Here is a 20,387-nt window from a genome sequence, read left to right as displayed (position 1 = left end):
AGTGGATGAAAAACACAACTGCTATCCAATCAAAAAGTGCCCAGAGGTTTAACCAGAAAGTTTGAAGGAAAAAGAAATAAAAAGAGTCAGTGCCAACTAGAAATTTGCCTTATTGAAGGTGAAATTGTAAGATATACACGTATGTGTGCTTATATACGTAAATACATGTATATAGGTATAATGTGCATACATGCAGACGTGTGTGAAGTTGTCAAGGATTTCATTTTACTTGGATCCATAATGCCTCTGGAAGCAGCAGTCAAGAAATCAAACGATGTATTGCATTGAACAAATCTGCAAAAGACCTCTTTAAAGTGTGAAAAAGCAAAGGTGTCACTTTGAGGACTAAGGTGCACCTGACGCAAGCCATGGTATTTTCTTTCACTTCATATGCGTGTGAATGCTGGATAATAAATAAGGAAAACCGAACACTGATGCCTTTGAATCATAGTGTTGGTAAAGAATATTGAATATACTATGGACTGCCAGAAGAATGAACGAATCTGTCTTGGAAGAAGTATAGTCAGAATGCTCTTTAGAAGCAAGGATCGTGAGACTTCATCTCACGTACTTTGGACATGCTATCAGGAGGTACCAGTCCTTGGAGAAGGACATCATGCTTGGTAGAGGATCAATGAAAAAGAGGAAAACCCTCAACAAGATCAGTTGACACTGTGGCTGCCACAGTAGGCTCAAACATAGCAATGTTTGTGAGGATGGCGCAGGACTAGGGAATGTTTCGTTCTGTTGTACGTAGGGTCCCTATAAGTCGGAACCAATTCAGTGGCACCTAACAACAACATACGTGTGTGTCTGTGTAGACTAAAGCAGTTGCTGTCTAGTTGGTTCCGAAACATGGTGATCCTAAGTGTGCACGGTAGAACTGCTTCATAGGGTTTTCAAGGCTATGACCTTTTGAAAACAGATCACCAAGCTTCCCAGGTCAACTCTGGGTGGTTTCAAATCACCAAACTTTCGGTTAGTACTCCAGTGCTTAACCATTTGTGCCACCCAGGGACTCCCCAATAAAGGATAACCAGTTTAATTATAGAGGAATGTACAGGATGTTGAGAAAGCCGGTAGGCAGTGACTTCAACAGAGTGGTTCTCGGGTGAGATGACTCAGGCTATTGACACGTATTCCCCTTATGGACAGGTGAGTGTTACCTGGAGGAAGGCAGAAAAAAAAATGCATTAATGCATACTGCAGTGAACGGGAATGAGTAGTGTGATAGCTGCATATAGATTTGGCAGTGTTAAACATTAGTGCAGAGATAGAGATAAGCAAGACAAAGGCATTTTGATCTTTATAATTTTTTGTTGATACTGTGTGTTTTCATTAATGGAAGCATGCTGAGTCATTGAGTGTTTAAATTTTTGGTTGGTAATGTAGATTTTGAGAAATATGTGTGAGTACCCACGAAAATCAGGGTACTCTCATGCCGTGATTGGTGGGATGCCCATCTGGTTTACTGGTCATAGTTGGCAGGATTTATTGTGGGCCCCTTCCATGTGGTTACATTGTGGGCCCCTTCCATGTGGTTACATTGGGCATCTCTGGTTTTCCAAATATGACACAAAAAACAAAACAACCACCAGGGCTCCCTATCACACAGGAAGCCATAAATATGCTTACAAGGCTTACCTAGCATACAAAAACCAAAAAAGACAAAAGTTATACCAAATCACACTTCCTGGATGCCCTGTCTCACATTTAAGCCTGATACCCTAGCTGTTTTGTGCCAACAAACATTTGTTTTTCACTGTTACACAAGACCCCACTGGTAGGCAGCAAATACTTCAGTGGGAAAAGTAGTGTCCCAGAAAATGTGGATGGGCAATCATATATCACAATGGTGGTGAAAGGGATAAGCAACTTTTAGTCATGACTGGTGAGGTTAGACATGACCAGAAAGTGATTGATGTCCAAGAAGTACAATACAAATGTATGGCTTTATTTACTTTGAAATGTATTCATACTCTGTTTCTCCAAAAGACTTTGAAGCTGTTTACAAAAACAAAGCATTTGGTTGTTTCCGTTTTCTATGTCTTACATCAGTCATGGGGCAGCAGGGCCCACATTTTGAGATGTTTTTCCTTTGTGTAACTGTGAGAACAAGCTACAGCCAATTAAAAGTTTTTCTGTTTCAGGTGATATGACGCTCTTAATATAAATCTGACACATATAGTCATGACTGTGTATGTACCGAAAAGCAATAAAGCATTCTATGGTAGACAAATCATAATGTTATTTTTATGACAAACGTTTGGTGTACGCTTAATCATGAGCCAAGTGTCAATACTTCCTTGCCAAAGGCCACCATACATTGGCATTGAACAAGTTCGGTTTATTATTCATTGAAGTGAGGGAAAACACACTGTCTTAGTTTCTTAGTGCTGGTGTAAGAGAAATACTGTAAGTGGATGTTTTTAACAAACAAAATTTTATTTTCTCAGCTTAAGAGGCTAGAAATTAGAATTCAAAGCAATGGCTCATGGGGAATGCTCTGGAGGAAGGCTCTTCTTTTCAGCTTCTGTTCCTCGATTCCTTGGCGATCTTGATGTGATGCTGCATCTATCATCCCCCGTATGTGCTTGCTTGCTTCTGTGCCTGATTTGCTGCTTTTGTATCTCAAAAGTGATTGGCTTAAAGATAACCCTTCACTGAGAATGGCCTCGTTAACATAACAAAGGAAAACTATTTCCAAATAGGATTACATCTGAAAGTATAGGGGTTAGGATTTACAACACATATTTTGGAGGGGACACAATTCAATTCATAACTCATATCAAGAAGGAGAGATTTCTCAATACAAAGGTGTTAGGAAAAAGCCTGTTATAGGATTTGGGCTTGTTGATTTTCTGCAGGATTTAAGGAAGCAGGGTATCTTCGTCATCTAGTGCTGCCATGACAGAAATACCACAAGTGGATGGTTTTAACTAAGAAAAATTTATTTTCTAACAGTTCAGTAGGCTAGAAGTCCAAATTCAGGGCATCAGCTCCAGGGGAAGGCTTTCTGTCTCTGATGGCTCTAGAGGAAGGTCCTTGTCATCAATCCTCCCCTGGACTAGGAGCTTCTCTATGCGGGAACCCCGAGTCCAAAAGACATGCTCTGCTCCCGGTGCTGGTTTCTTGGTGGTATGAGGTCCCCGTCTCTCTGCCCACTTCTCTTTTATATCTCAAAAGAGATTGGCTTAAGACAGTATTTAATCTTGTAGATCTGATCAATATAACTGCCACTAATCATCTCATTACATCATAGTGATAGGATTTACAACATAGGGAAATCACAGCAGATGACAAAATGGTAGACAATCATACAATACTGGGAATCATGACCTAGCCAACTTGACAGATTATTTGTGGGGGACAAAATTCAATCCATGACACAGAGTTTGCTTTTATTGGATGTTGTCAGGAAGTGGAGATAGTTCTGTGATTATCTCAATAAAACCCTTTTTATTTATGAGAGACCAGACTAGACTGAAGGCTAAACGTGTAATTGATAAAGCAGCAGCCACTTAAACAAGAGAAAGGGTGTTAGTATTGTCTGGCTTGGATGATTTTCATATTTTGTGTTCAGACATGATTACAAGTTACCTCGTTTTTATCTTGATCCATCAGGGTCACAGAGTAGCCTTATCTGATGTTGATGTTCTGTGAAATTATGTATGTTCAACAGGTGAATGTTACTGGGAGAAACTGGTTGCTAGGCCTGTTTATAGCTACACCAAGACCAAACTGAAAGTCCCAGGTCAATTCCTTCTCACAGGGCTGGAGGAAGTGTCTGAGGAGGTAGTGTAATTCCCTTAGAGAACTTCCAGCCTGGTTGAGGAGGAAGAGATACACATGAAACAGTACATTGCAGGATCAGTGTTGGTGTGGGTTAGGAAAGGGAGTATTAGGGGACTTGGCAGAATGAGGACACACACTGGGCTGGGCTCGTTGGATCAGCCTGCTGAGGATGGTGTTACTTAGAATCATTGACTTATATACTGTGTGAGAGCTGAGTGGGTTTCTTAGTGAACTTTTCAACCGGTCCCCTCTTTATGTCAACAAAGATCTGATGGTCAGACGGGAAGTGACTTGTCTAAGGTCACACAAACAGAAATCGGGTTTTAAATAATTTTGCGAAAGCAGAGAGGAAGAAGGCCAACCAGTGTTTGGGGGTAATGAGGTGACTGAGAGAGAAGGTGAACAAAATTTATGAAGCAAAGAGTACGTTTTGTACATTCAGGGGGTGGGATGGGCTAGGAGCAGACCATTTGTCTGGGTGTATGGTTTGTGCAATGGAGTTATAAAAGAAAGGCGTAAGCAATATGTTGAGGCCAGGTCATGAAAGGCCTTAAATGTCAGGCTAAGGAGATTGAACTTATTCCTGTAGGAAGTAACAGGCTGTTGAAAGTTATTGAAAATAGGGCCAGGAAATCAAGAAATAGCAAGAGAGAATCACATATAATTTTGATGATCCTAACGGCATGAGGTGCAAAAAGCTATGCATTAGGACAGTGACTTTCATGCTATTTTGATCAGAACACACAGTAAGTATATTTTATGGTAAAATTCTACAAATGCACAACTGAAACTTAAGATAAACAAAACAAGACTTAGCCTTACTGTGTGTGCAGCACTCTATTTTCCATTATACCTCCCTTTACTCCACTTGATTCTACTTCATGATGATTTGTACTTACTAAATTACTATTTTTTGTCTTCATGGGAATGGCCAGAAGTTTGAAAAATGTTGTTTGAAGGAGATGAATCAGTGTGGAGGATGAAAATAGGGGGACATAGAGGAATAGAATGGCAGGTAATAGGTGATAACAATAGTTTATTTACAAAGAAATTCATTCATTCCTTTTTTCAACTAACTTTTATTAAGTACTATGTGTCAGGCGTGGAGATACAAAGATACCCAAGACTCATTCAAGCCCTTGAAGAGATCAGTGTCAGTGGTGGAGACAGGGAGACAATTCAGTGTGGCAAGTGCATTTGTAGAGATTTGAGAAAAGTAACGCAGGATGGTCTAACTGCCTGAGGAAAATAGGAGACAGTTTACAGAGAAAATAGCATCTAAGTTGGTTCTTGAAGGTTGAATTTTCCAAGGGGAGGGGACTGCTGGAGGACATCCTGAGTGACGGAAGAGTGTGAAAAGCTCAAGGAGTGTGAAAGCACAGTGTGATCTGGGTAGGGTTGGAGATGTAGTAAATAAAAATATGGAGCTCCCAGTTAAATTTCTGATTAACAACAAGTACTTTTTTAGTCTAAGCCTGTCCCATACATCTGGAAAGAGAAAGGCGTTGTATGTGACTGGACATAGATGAACATGGGGAAGTGGCAGAGATGATCCTTGGTGTGTATATCAGGTTGTGAGATATTAAGACTTGTGCTCACAGAGAAGGCAGATTTAAGAGTAATTATAGAATGCTTGGTAAGTAAAAAAATTCACTCTGAAAAAACAATGTAACCCTTGAATCCTTAGCTTATTGACAATAAATGTAGAATCTTAGCGTGTGTGCGAGTAATTATTGTTAATGCTTGTTCTATTTGAATAATTTTTTTCTCGCCTGTCCTGCTGATGTCAGTTGTTTCTCAGATGCCTTTCTCAGGGTGTTTTGTTGAAGAAGGGATGAATACATGTTCGTATTCCAGCCGGAAGCTACAAGTTTTATAGCTAGAAAATGTTCATGAACTTTGGATAGGCAAAATTTTTCCAGATAAGTGACAAATCAAATTCCATATAAGAAAAAATGATAAATTGAAAAATTTTTTTTCATCGGAAGTCATCATTAAGGATATGAGTAGACATGTCATAGATGAGGAAGGAAATATTGGCAAAACTCATATCTGACAAAAGATTTCTATAACGAATATACAAGGAACTCCTACTAAATAAAAAAAAAAACTGGACAAAAATCTTGAACAGAAATCTCACAATAAAAAATATTCAGATGGCCAATGATGTGATCAACAGGGAAATAAAAACCCTAATGGGATAATACTGCATAGCTATTAGAATGGCATAAACAAAAAGACTGACAACACCAATTTTGATGAAGATTTTGATAAGAAACCGTTATATATTGCTGGTAGGATTGTAAAATAGTACAAGCTCTTTGGAAAAGTTGTGAAAGTTTCCCATATAGTCAAACATACATTTACCCTTCAACTCAACTATTCTTCTACAAAGTATTTACCAAAATAAATATGAGCATAAGTTAATGAAGTAAACAAGGGAAATGAGAAGAAACACAGGCTGCTTACAAAAAATTTCTTCAGCCATGGAGTCATTCACCATCACTTGCATTTGGAAATGACTGACTCCATGGCAGGCAAGGGGGTGGGGAAGCTTTATAGTGGAAAGAAAGGAAGACTTCAGGTATACTCTGATGGGAAGTTGTTTTCCAGTGGCCACCTTTCTTCCCTGCTCCACTGGGACAGTGGAGACTGGATCTATGAGGTTTCCTGGGAGGGTGGCTCAGGAATCGATCTCTCCCAGGCCAGTGATGGAGGTCTCTCTTGGCCCGCCCCAGGCGCACTTCAGCTTCTCCCTTTTCTCACCTTTCCCTCCAAGCCAACCACCACAGGTGACCCACTCTGACCTTAGGTTCCTGAATCAGACCTGGGCAGCTCTGGGCTGGGCAAGGGGCAGCCCTGGGTAGATGGGGCTGATGGCTGCTCTGGGGGTTTAGAGGTAAAGGTGGGACCCTGAATTCCCTTCACACACAACCCTCTTCTCTCCCTCTTCCCCAGAACTGGGCACTTCCTTCCACAAGCTGCTGTCCAAGAGGAATTTGTCCCCTTCTCAAGGGGACACATTTTTGTTTTGTTTTGCAGTGGGTTTTATTGTTTTACAATTTCATTTTAATTTTGATGACTGTCACTATCTATAACCCACCTTTCCTTTCTTTTCCTTTTTAGCCCAGGTTCAAGGACAGGTTGAACGCTTGTGTCCTAAAAGGAGGCCTCACCAACACCAGCCCTTCTACTCCATGCCCTGATCTTGGACTCTAGGGAAGACTAAGGATTCCCTCCTTTTCCCCCTTTCCTCTTGCTTTGGGGAACAGCCTCCTACGGGTCCAGGACAGCAGGAATTAGTTGCCAAAAGGGACAGAGGTCAGGGCACCCCAACCTGGTAGACCCTCCCTCCCTGCCCAACATCCCCTTACACTAAGTTTCTCCTAGGATCAAGCACATGAATGTGTACGTGTGTGTGTGTGTGTGCGTGTGTGTGTACCATGTAGGGACTTTAGACTTCTGTGAAGTTTTCTCGTCTTAAAAAATACGGTGTCATTTCACAGAGAATTGTTGTGACCTGTGGTTTAATAGAATCACTGTGTTTTGAGAACGTGTCTAGGGGAACAAGGGCAGAGATAGGTAGACACTAGGAAATACTGCCATAATCCAGGTGAGTGGTGATAGTAGTTTGGATCAGAGTCGTGGGAAAAAAGGAAGAGGAGAGTGAACTGGCTGGTAGCTTGGAACTGCAGAATTAATAGTTGCCCTGATTAGTGATGGGTCTTCAGCAGGCCTCACTGCCTCCCAGGCTCAGTGTGGCCTTACATCCTCTCCCAGGTCCTCTCCTGCAGCTAATACCAGAAGATTGAAGGAGCAGAAGTAAAGGGGAGTGATACAAGATTTAAATTAATAGATATGTAACTAAAGGAGAGAGAGCACAGATTAGGAGAAGGCCATCAGTTCATGGGTCTTAATTACAAGGAACAGAAACTAATTGCAAGGAACAGAAACCAATTCAGATTGACAGAAAAAGGATTTATGATGATAATATTGAGTAGATCACAGAATTGCCAGCATGGATGGAGAACCAAATTTTATGAAACACTGCTAGGATCGGTGCCCAAAACCACGTCACACAACTCGTATAGTGAAGACATGGTTACCACCACCACCAAGCAAAAGACTGTACTGTTTGCATCACCAACACAACTAGCATTGAACCCTGGACATTGCCCCTATCCCCTAACTCAGTCTGGATGCAGGTTGCCAGTTTCTACCTCTTTGAGGCACTGGTTCCTGCTCCCGAGTCTGAATCTGATTCATGAAATGTAAATCCCTTGACCATGCCATAGCTGCAAGGAAGTCTAGGAAAGCAAGTGTTTGGCATTTTCATCTCCAGTTGAGTGACACGTTCTCTGCATCCCACTGTTGCTAAATAAGGTTGGGGAAGTCTCATTCAGTAGATTTCAGATGCTAAGCAGACCAGAAAACATCACAAGTCTCCATATGAGCCTTTCCAGAGTCAGGCTCATTTCTTCCCCTCATCTTCTGGAACTCCAGCAGCAGCCACAGACTCACGTGCAATATTTTGCTTTTACAAAACTTACTCTAGTGAATGTAAATGTAAATTTCTAAATAGTACATGAGTCAAAGAGGAAATCTCAAGAGAAATTAGAAGATATTTTTAAATAAGTGAGAATGAAAATACAACTTATTAAAATTTGCGGGATACGGTGAAAGCAGTATTTACAAGGATTTTATAGCATTGAATGCCCAAATTAGAAAAGAAGAAATATATTAATAACCATCTTAGAAAACTATAAAAAGAGAGCAAGTTAAATCCTAAGTAAGCAGAAGAAAAGAAAAATACTAGAAAACAAATCAACAGATGAAAACAGGAAACAAAAGCGGGTCCTTTGAAAAGATAGGTAAAATTGATAACCTCTAGCCAGGGTAACTAAGAAAAAAAGAAGACACAAATATTATTTAGAAGTGTGTTTTTATTTTGGGATTTTCCAACTTTTTCTGTTGTTGATTTCTAGTTTAATTCCATTGTGGTTTGAGAGTACATAAATTGTTTTAAATTTGTTAGGGTGTGTTTTGTGGCCCAGAATGTGGTTTAATTTGATGAATGTCCCCCTTATCTTAGAATGTCCCCTGTTGTTTTTGGATGGTGTATTCTGTGATATCAACTAGATCCAGTCATTTGATGGTGTTACTAGCTCAAATATGTCCTTCCTGATTTTCTACCCCCTAGATCTGTCAACCTTATGGCATCAGTATGAGTCAGAATTGACACAATTATGGTGGGTTTGGTTTAGATCTGTCAATTACTGATACAGAATGCTGAAATCTCCACATATAGTAGTTAATTCATTTATTTTTCCTTGAAGTTCTATTAGATTTTTCTCAGGTATTTTGGTGCTCTGTTAAGCACATACACATTTAAGGATTGTTATGTCTCCTTGTATAATTGACCATCTTATATAATGCCCCTCTTTATCTGTGGTCATTTTCCTTGCTCTGAAATCTGCATTGTCTGAAATTAATGTAGTTACTCAATCTTTCTTTTGAGTTTCTTTTACTTTTAATTTATCTTTATGTTTAAAATGTAGAGCATATAGTTTCTGCTTTTTGATTGATGTATTTAGACCATTGACATTTAAAATGATTATTGATATAGTTGGATTGATTTCTACCATGTGTTAGTGTTTTCTGTTCATTGCCCTTGTGTTTGTTTTCTTTTGTCTTTCACTCTTTTTCTGCCTCCTTTGGTTTTAATTGGGCTTGAAATAAGATTCCGTATTCTCACATCTTAGTCTATCAATTATACTTCCTTGTTTTACTTTTTTAATAGTTGTTTTAGAGTTCTCAAGATATATCTACCAGTAATTCCGGTTGACATTCAAGTAACATTTTACCACTTTCCGAGTAGTTGTTGCTGTTGAATTGATTCCAGTTCATAGCGACCCCATGTGTGCAAAGTAGAACTGCTCCATAGGATTTTCAGGGCTGCAGCCTTACAGAAGGGATTGCCAAACCTGTCTTCTGAGATACCTCTGGGCTAATACTTGTACATTTAACTGTTTGTAGCACCCAGTTAACTCACTCCTGGGAAGTGCAAGTACATTATAATAGTAATCTCAATTCCTCCTGATAACGTTGTTTATTTAAACTATAATCACAGAATATGTTGTGTTTGTTATTTTGGAAACAAGCTGTTAACTGTTAGCTCAATTAAGAATAAGAAAAATAAAAGATTTTATTTTACCTTCATTTATTTATTCTCTAATGTTCTTTATGTAGATCGGAGTTTCTGGTCTATATCATTTTCCTTCTCTCTGAAGAACTTTTAAAATTTCTTGTATGGGAGGTCTACTGGAGACAAATTCCCTCAATTTTTGTTCAAAAATATCTATTTCTATTTCACTTTTTGAAGGATAATTGGCTGGAAGCAGAATTCTAGGTTGGTGGGTTTTTTTTCTAACACTAAATATTTCACTCTATCCTCTTCTTAAGTCCTATGTAATTCTTAACCTTGCTCCTCTATAGGAACGTTTTCCCCTCCTGGCTTATTTCAGTATTTTATACGTTTTGTTGTTTGAATATGATATGACTAGGTATAGATTTTTTGGTATTTATCTTGCTTGGTGTCCTCTGAATGTCCTGGATCTGTAGTTTTGTGTCTGTCATTAATTTTGTAAAATTTTCAGCCGTTATTACCTCAAATATTTCTTCTCTTTGCTTCTACTTTCTTTCTTTTCTAATATTCCCAATGTGTGAATGGTCCACCTTTTCTATCTGTCCCACAGTTCTTGGATATTCTGTTCTATTTTTTTCATACATTTTTCTCTTTGCATTTCAGTTTTAGAAGTTTTTATTGACATATCTTGAAGCTCACTGATCCTTTCCTGTTATAATATTTTTGATTTCTATTATTTCTTTTGGATTATTCCAGTTTCCATCTCTCTGCTTGAGGGCAGGACTGGTTAAAGAGAACAGAATGCTTTGGAAAGTTTCAAAATACTTACTTTTCTTTTTCCCTTTTCTGTAAGCACAAGAGAATTTTTCTCTGATCTTCGTTCTTAAGACCTACTAGGATTCCTGGAGGTAAAACTCACAAAACTGTGGGTCCCCCTATGATTGGGCGCTCTTGGCGTTTTTAACCATCAAGCTTGTCCACACTGACTCAGCAATTCATCAGTTACAGTTTAAGTTTTCCTGCTCCAGTACTGATCCTAGTGGTGGTTTCTGTTTCTGGACTTCTGCTCTGGAATGATTCTCTGTATCTGCCTATGTGTCCCTCTAGTTTTGGGGCAGTAGTTTGCCCTGTGTTCTCAATTCTTTGAGTTCAGTATGTTCAGCTTTTATGCTTGTTGTGAGGATGGGAGTCATGACTTCCAAACTCCTTATATATAGGACCAGAAACTGGAAGTCTTTGTTTGTGTTTTATATCATTACTATTTTATTTCCATATTACTTTTTTTATACTATTATGCTGTTTTTATTTTTCGAGTTTCCCAAATGTATATGTTTAGAGTATTACTAATGATCTTTTCTTTTTTGGGTATAAACAGTGTATCTTCCCTTTCATGGGCATGAAGGTCATTGGAGCCCTTTGACTCTTGGGTGCCTCTACGTTGGGACTTGAAGTCAATGAGTATCTGAAATCTTTACAATTGCAAAGTCATCACAATCTGCTTCAAAGTTTTTAGAATTGAAAGTGCAATTTTTTCTTACTAAGCTAGGATTCACTCGCTAGTGTTTTCTAAAATGATTTTGCTTCTCCCTACACTAACTCAATAAAGATAAAAATGTTTGTCGTACTGCTTGTCCCCTTACTGTGATAATTTCCATAGAACATCACCACTTAACATTTTGTGTGTACCCAAAGAACTTATGATCCACGTGCATCTAGATATTTCTGTTTTTTTCATTTTTTAATCTGATTTGCCCACATGAACTAAGCTCTGTGTCAGTATTATCGAAATCGATTTTATTAAATGAAGGAGCCAGAGGTAAGGGCTTGAAGGAAAACAGTCTTGCCTGAGACACGGGGTTTTGCCAAGACAAGGAGCCCCAGGTTTTCTTAATAGGGTGTTTCCTTTGTCTTCTCTCCCTCATACCCAGCAGGGCTCTAGATCATCCATGATGTTATTGGAGAATAACAGAGTGAATAACAACAAAACTATATGCATATGAACAAAATACAGTTGTTAGGAATTTAGGCTTTAAAAACAAATAGATCTGCATTCTGACTCAGCAACATTCCAATTGGGCAACATTGAGCAAGTGGTTAATTTATTGAAAAATAGGTGACGTGTAAAAATTCGTAATACCCAAAAATAATATTCTCTTTTCAGCAGGTGGTCCTATTACCTCTTGATTACTTGGGTACTACATATACTTATTGCCGTCGAGTTGATTCCTACTCATAGTGCTCTATAGGACAGGGTAGAACTGCCCCATAGGGTTTATGAGGAGCGGCTGCTGGATTCAAACTGCTGACCTTTTTGGTTAGCAGCTGAACTCTTAACTGCTGGGCCACCAGGGCTCCAGTTACCTGGGTACTTAAAATAAGACCAGCTAAGAGCAATGGTTCTGAGTTCGTGTAGTCCCCTGGGCCTCTCATGGCTGGTGCTGTGGATTGAATTGTGTCCCCCCAAAATATGTGTCAACTTGCTTAGGCCATGATTTCCGGTATTGTGGTTGTCTTCCATTTCATGGTTGACGTAATTTCCCTATATGTTGTAAACCATAATCCCTGTGGTTAATGAGGCAAGTTTGGGCTGTGTTAAAGAGGATTAGGGTAGGATGTAACACCCTTACTCAGGTGACATCCCTGATCCAATGTGAAGAAAATTTCCCTGGGTTGTGGTCTGCATCACCTTTTATCTTACAAGAGATGAAAGAGAAGTGAGCAGAGAGTTGGGGAATCTCATACCACCAAGAAAGCAGCACTGGGAGCAGAGCATGTCCTTTGGACCCAAGGTTCCTGCACAGAGAAGCTCCTAGACCATAGGAAGATTGATGACAAGGGCCTTCCTCCAGAGGCAACAGAGAGAAAACCTTCCCCTGGAGCTGGTGCCCTGAATTCAGACTTCTAGCCTACTAGACTGTGAGAGAATAAATGTTAAAACCATCCACTTGTGGTATTTCTGTTATAGCAGCACTAGATAACCAAGACAGCTGGTGAGGGGCAAAAGGAAAAACTGCCAGTCCTATGGTGTTTCCCAGTTGTTCATATCTCAGCCTCTTTTCACCCTGTCCTTCATACTTTGTGTTTTGGTGGGTCTTATGAAATGAGATAAAATTGATTTTTTCAGAAGGAAATGATCTCAGTATGGAAATAAGACTAATTAGTAGAACATTTATGTAGTTTCTCCCATGTGCTCTGATTATACTAGACCATAAAGATAGAGAAGACTAAGACTGGAATTGGTCACAGTAAAACTGTGGAGAGATAAGTTCATATGCTGAAAGATTGTAGAATCTATGAGACAGGATGCAGTCAGTGAGGGAATTTAGACAGTGAAGGGAAGAGGCTAATGGCTAAACCCCAAAGTAGACCTTGGTACAACACAGAACCTTGTTTCAAATCCCTATAAATTCTCAGTTCCCCAGGACTTTAGGTCTCACCCATCCTTTTACACTCATTGGAGTACATATGTGGGATGTTTTAGGACTCCATGGTCATTGAGGATGTGGCTGTGGATTTTACCCCAGAAGAGTGGGCTTTGCTGGATGTTGCTCAGAGGAAACTCTATAGAGATGTGATGATGGAAACTTTCAAAAACCTGGCCTCAGTAGGTAAGGATGACATCATTTTTGTTATTTACTTCTTGAGTGAAAAAATATACTCATCAACCTTGCTCCAGTATTTGGGCTGAGGAATGGGAATACATTGTTAATGAAGACAGCATGTTAATTTGTTCTGTGGAGCTTACATAGCCTTGCTCCCATATGAATAGAAATCTATGTATTAAAGTGAGTATCTGGTTTAAAAAGGCTTGAGGCTCTTTAAGTGTTGTAAGTGTGAGCATTGGCTCTAGGGGTGACTTTAGGGCACAGAGAGATTTGTGGTTTGGGACCTTGTAAATTGTTTTATTGTGTTTATTACAAGTTTAACATGATTATTTTGCTACAAAGAAACACAGCTTTCATCTCTGCACGCTCTGAAGACTAAAGTGTCAGGAAAATGTTTATTGCTCTTCACTGTCTTCCCACATGATATGCCTTTCTCCAAAAGCACCGTGTCAGCTAAATGCATTTGTTTTCCAGAGAAGCGAAAGATCTGAGTAGTGTGACATCTTCCAGAGCCACCATGTGGGGGAGCACCAGGAAGGGAATAATCTTTTGAAGGACCAGTCCTGCATGGAGGGAATTAGATTAGAATAAATAAGTTAGAGAAAATCTCTTTTGGGTTGAGGAGACTGAACTTCCTTGATGCTTGAGCTTCATGTGTTTATGGAGAAAGACCTCTTTTCCTGTTATTTGTACATTGTGCATTTCCATGTTGTAAGTGCATTGTGCCCAACATCTTTCTACTTTACTCTCCTAATTACACCTCATTTATTTCACTGTCACTGTCAGTCTTCAAATGGCAAATTGCTTTTTGACCATCAAACACCCGAATTCCTCAAAGTCTTTCTTGGTTCACAGTTGTTTTCCTTCTAATAATTCCTTTGTTTTATATTGTAACTCTCATCTTAAATCATAGGTTCAGGTTCTCGAAACCTTAATGATAGAGAAAAATTATCAAGTGAACATCTAATACTACGATTCAAGAGGAATGACTCCTGGTCCTCCGTGTTGGGAGAAATCTGCAAATTGCATGGCTTTGAAGATCAACATAAAATCCCAGACAGACATGTGAGGTGAGTTTCATTCATATGATAGAAAACATTGCTTCAGGAGAAAGCTTTTTTTTTTAACTTTAGATGAAGGTTTACAGAACAAATAGTTTCTTATTAAACAGTATGCACATTGTTTTATGACATTGGTTAACAACCCCACATGTCAACAATCTCCCTTCTCGACCTTGGGTTCCTTATTACCAGCTTTCCTGTCCCCTCCTGCCCTCTAGTCCTTGTCCTTGGGCTGTTCCCCATTAGTCTCATTTTGTTTTATGGGCCTGTCTAATCTTTGGAGGGTGAATCTCGGGAGTGACTTCATTATTGAGCTAAGGGTGTCGGGGGGCCATCCTCTCAGGGTTTCTCCAGTCTCAGGCCAGTAAGTCTGATCTTTTTTGTGAGTTAGAATTTTGTTCTACGTTTTTCTCCAGCTCTGTCCAGGATCCTGTGTTGTGATCCCTGTCAGAGCAGTCGTTGGTAGCCTGGCACCATCTAGCTGTACTGGACTCAGTCCGGTGGAAGCCATGGTAGTTGTGGTCCATTAGTCCTTTGGACTAATCTTGTATCTTTTTTTCTTCATTCTCTCTTGCTTCTGAAGGGGTGAGACCAGTGGAGTATCTTAGATGGCTGCTCACAGGCTTTTAAGACCCCAGATGCTACTCACCACGGTAGAATCTAGAACATTTTCTTTATAAACTATGTTATGCCAATTGAGCTAGATGTTCCCCGAGACAATGGTCCCCACAGCTCAGGAGAAAGTCTTAAGGCATCGTAGTATTAAAAAAAATACACAAGTTCTAAAATTGTGTGTTTACATAATTTTCACAATACAATATTTCCATTAGCATGAGTCACATATTGAATATTTCAAGTATATTTTACTAGTATACAATTATCAGAAACCACGTATTTTTTTAAAATGGTGACAATAATGGTAGTGTCTCTGCCAGATGATTTAACCTATGAAACATGAGACAGCCCAGGGAAAAAAACATACATATTCACTGTGTTTGGTAATGGTGAAATTAGAACAAGTTTAATCCTAACAGCATCCTGCCTATTTTTTAACAGAAGGCATATGATAGAGAACCTTTGTGAAAATAATGAAGATAATAAAGGTGGAAAAACCTTCAGCTGGATTCCAAATCTTACTGTGTTCAAAAGAATTACTGAGGTAAAACCTTCTGAATACCATGAATGTGGAAAATTCTTCATAGATCACTTATCACTTAAGCATCATATCATATCTCACACTGGATACAACACCTATCAGTATAATGAACATGAAAAAGTCTGTAATTGTTTTTCTTACCTAAGTACTCCTATGAGAATGCTTACTGAAGAGAAACCCTGTGAATGTAAGGTATGTGGGAAAGGCTGCTTTTGTATCTCAACTGTTAAGAATGATGTGACAACACTCACTGGAGAGAAACCCTATGAATGTAATGGATGTGGAGATTTCTGTAGTTTCTCATCCTTTTGGACACTTGTGAGAGGTCACAAGCATGAATATAAAGGATACTGGAAAACCTATTCCTCATCACTCACTTTACATAGAAAATTTTATAGTGGAGATAAGCTTTATGAATGTAAAGAATGTGGGAAAGCCTTTAGTCATTCCTCATCCCTCATTATACATATAAGAACTCACAGTGGAGAGAGGTCTTATGAATGTAAGGAATGTGGGAAAGCCTTTCATCGTTCCACACACCTCACTACACTTACAACAACTCACAGTGGAGAAAGGCCTTATGAATGTAAGGGATCTGGGAAAACCTTTAGTGACGCCTCCTCTCTCACTAAACGTAAAAGAATTCACAGTGGAGAGAGGCCTTATGAATGTAAGGAATGTGGGAAAGCCTTTAGTTGTTCCTCAAATCTCACTACACATGCAAGAATTCACCGTGGAGAGAGGCCTTATGAATGTAAAGAATGTGGGAAAGCCTTTAGTTGTTCCTCAGCACTCACTACACACATAAGAACTCATAGTGGAGAGAAGCCTTACGTATGTAAGGAATGTGGGAAAGCTTTTAGTCAGGCCTCACACCTCACTTCACATATAAGAACTCACAGTGGAGAGAGGCCTTATGAATGTAAGGAATGTAGGAAAGCCTTTAGAGACGCCTCCTCTCTCACTAAACATATAAGAGTTCACAGTGGAGAGAAGCCTTACGAATGTAAGGAATGTGGAAAAGCCTTTAGTGTCTCCTCCTCTCTCAGTAAACATACAAGAATTCACCGTGGAGAGAGGCCTTATGAATGTAAGGAATGTGGGAAAGCCTTTAGAGACTCCTCCTCTCTCATTAAACACATAGGAATTCACAATGAAGAGAGGCCTTATGAATGTACGGAATGTGGGAAAGCCTTTAGTGATTCTTCATCTCTCAGTAAACACATAGGAATTCACAGTGAAGAGAGGCCTTACGAATGTAAGGAATGTGGGAAAGCCTTTAGAGACTCCTCCTCTCTCATTAAACATTTAAGAATTCACAGTGGAGAGAGGCCTTATGAATGTAAGGAATGTAGGAAAGCCTTTAGAGACTCCTCCTCTCTAATTAAACATATAAGAATTCATAGTGGAGAGAAGCCTTATGAATGTAAGAAATGTGGGAAAGCCTTTAGAGACTCCTCTTCTCTCACTAAACATATAAGAATTCACAGTGGAGAGAGGCCTTATGAATGTAAAGAATGTGGGAAAGCTTTTATCTGTTCTTCAGCCCTCACTACACATAGAAGAACTCATAGAGGAGAGAGGCCTTATGAAGATAAGGAATTTGGGAAAGCCTTTAATTGTTCCTCTCACCTCGCTACACATGTAACTCACAGTGCAGAGAGGACTTATGAATATAGTTAATGTGGGAAAGCCTTTATTCCTCCATCCTTATTGAACATCAGTAACCTCACAGTGCAGAGAGACCTTATAAATATAATAAGGGAAAGCTATTACTGATAACGCTTATTTCACAGAACACAAAAGTATAGTGAAGAGAAACCTTATGAATGTAAGGAATGTGGAAGTCTTTAGTTATTTTTTTCTCCTCTGTAGACACACTCACTGTGGAGAGAATCCTTAATATAAAGAATATACAGAGTCTTCACATGTCGCTCATTCTTTGGAATACATCTTAGTAGATATACTAGAGAAAAGCAATGTATGTCTAATGTTGGATAGTTTTTATCTGTTATCTTTTCACAAACCTGAAAGAGAGGATACAAGGCAGAGAAAGCATGTGTGAGAAACGTGAGATATTTTTTCTCTCCATGCTTTCAAAGACATTGTAATTCACGTATATGGAAAAGTCTTTCCTAGGTAACCCACCTGAACATGTGAAAAGTTGCACTAGAGAGACAACATGTAAATGTAAGGTAACTGGGAACATCTACACATCTTTTTCATTCTTGGACAACATGTGAGATATACTGTGGATTGATGCTTTGAAGGTAAAAATGGAAGCCTTCAGTGTTCCTTTTCACAGAGGACACCCATGAGACCACACACGCTGGAGAGACCCCGTGACTGTAAACTTCGTAAGAAAGCCTTCAGTCACACTATTTTCTTTATAGTGCACAAGGGAATTTATACCAGGGAAGGAATCTTATCACAGTTACGAAAGTTACAAATTATGAAATTTCATATTTTCATTTTTTGATGTAAACATTAAGGTGATAAATGTCACTATAAGTACACTCAGCTGCTGAAAGGTTGGAATTTTAAACCTCCCTAGTGGCTCCACAGGAGAAAGACCTGGCCATCTGCTTCCATAAACATTACAGCCTGAGAAACTCTTGGGACAATTGTGTCACATAGGGTGGTTATGAGTCAGAAATGGACTGGATGGTGCCTAATAACAATAACAGTGGTTTCAATTCTAGGACATGAATTTTGATCAGTAGTGTTTGCATTTTTATTCCTTTATATACAAATTCTTAAGGCTATGTTGTGCCCACACAGAGCCCCAACATGACCTGGCTGTACTGGAGCTTTTGTCCTGCACAGATCCAGAGCCTGTGCTCAGGGATAGAGTTCTGGTTTTGGTATTTCTGACAGTCCAAGAGTTTGTGCTGGGCCAGGAGCTGAGGCTGCATTTGCTGGGATGGGCTGGAATAGTGGTTACGGCTCTACCTGGTGTGCACAGCCACTGCAGGGCCTGGAGAAGATGGGAGGCTAGCTAGGGTTCCTGTATTAGGACACAGTGAGGATTGTTGGGCCTGGAAGTTTATCCAGTGCCATTCTACCAATGCTGAAGTGGAATCTGACTCACTGACTCAGGAGCTTAGAAATCATGGCCATAGGTAGGAGAAGCCTTCAAATTAGACCTTTACTTGACCCAACACTTCCCCTTGTAGACTCATCATATGAATATCCCTGGCTGCCATGATGGTGCCTTTTGATAGTTATGATGATAGTGAAAACCATGAAAGTGTCCACTAGAAAGGGAGTTAAGTTCATGCCTGGCCATACATCAGAATATTCTGTAGTCACTAAAAGGGTCACTATAGGGTCACTGTGAATTGAAATCTCAACAGCAGTGGGTTTTTTGTTTAAATGAGTTTTCAGTATTTAACAATGAGACAATTTTGGAATATGAGTTGATAAATGCATTAAGCATTATAATCATTCACACAATGAAAGTACAGAATAGTACCTTTCTTCCCGCCAGAAACGTCCCTCGTGCACTGTGTAGCTTTCTGATTCTGGCTTTCACTTAGCATAACGCATTTGAGAGGAATCCACACTGATGCACATAGTTTGTTTCTCTGTATTGCTGTACAGTATTACATTGTGTAGTTATACTACAGTTTGTGTATTCACCATTTGGAGGACAGGTGTATTTCCAGTTGTTATGAATAAAGATGATATAAACATTCTTTTGCAGGTTTTATGTGAACATAAAGTTTCTATTTTTCTCATATATGTATTAATTTTATCTTGCGGAATGTATGTAGTAGTTTTAAAATCATAATACTAATAGTAAAGTCGTGTCATTTAATGTCCATGATACATTCTGTGAAATAGGACGTTATGTGATTTGGATGTGCGGACATGTCTAAATGACTAGCAATGGCATTCACTGATTTTCCACTTTCATGTTTAATAACCTTTTGTTTCACCTCATATCGATTCTTCTCCTTTGCCTCTTGCTGCTGCTATCACTAGCACTGATTTTGCTGCATTTGGGAGCCATGATGCACTTCATGGTAATTTTGAAAGAAAATTAGATAATGCTACAACACTCAAGATGCGCAATCCACGAGATTGGATACTGCTGCCTACAAGTCAAAGCATACACCGTTTTACGGTAAACTTTATTTGTAAGTAGGGAAATTTCACATTAAAATAATGATACAAAGTACGGTCCATATATAAGCTAGTAACGCGTTTATTATGATTATCGAGACACATAGATTACGTATGTAGTGTACCATTAATACACCTGTCAGTGCAATCACTTTGTACACAAGAGACGGGAGATACACGTGTTGTGTGTGGGAAGCTGTTGAATTTGCTATGTCCAGTTACATCTGCTACATCCAGTCCTCTGATCAGGATTTCTGAACCGTTATAACCTATGGGACCATGGACGTATATGTGGTTGGACATTGCTTGAATGGACATTATGTAGCACATGACTGTACTACCAACTAAAAACTTACTAAGTACTGAGGGGTTTGGGTTTTTTTTTTTTACCTTTTCATATTTATCATTGTGTATCTTAAGGATATAAACTTAAGAGTACTGTGCTCAAACATTTAAACTATGCATGGTTACATGATCAGTTTGATATTGTTGCTGTC

General features: G+C 39.2%; 1 protein-coding gene across 1 annotated transcript in view; it reads left to right on the top strand.

Annotated features, from left to right (window-relative positions):
• The window catches only part of LOC101344926 (zinc finger protein 709-like), a 54,454-nt gene extending 34,375 nt beyond the window's left edge, over positions 1 to 20,079 (top strand). Inside the window, exons 6-8 of the mRNA XM_023724725.1 lie at positions 13,422 to 13,548; positions 14,459 to 14,615; positions 15,663 to 20,079. Coding sequence (XP_023580493.1) covers positions 13,422 to 13,548; positions 14,459 to 14,615; positions 15,663 to 17,445 — 2,067 coding nt within the window. The 3' untranslated portion in view covers positions 17,446 to 20,079. The remainder of the gene's footprint in view (positions 1 to 13,421; positions 13,549 to 14,458; positions 14,616 to 15,662) is intronic.
• The last annotated feature ends 308 nt before the right edge of the window (positions 20,080 to 20,387 follow it).

Source organism: Trichechus manatus, unplaced genomic scaffold (assembly GCF_000243295.1).
Source record: "Trichechus manatus latirostris isolate Lorelei unplaced genomic scaffold, TriManLat1.0 scaffold00258, whole genome shotgun sequence".
Taxonomy (NCBI): Eukaryota; Metazoa; Chordata; class Mammalia; order Sirenia; family Trichechidae; genus Trichechus; species Trichechus manatus.
This window is presented reverse-complemented; position numbering and strand designations above follow the sequence as displayed.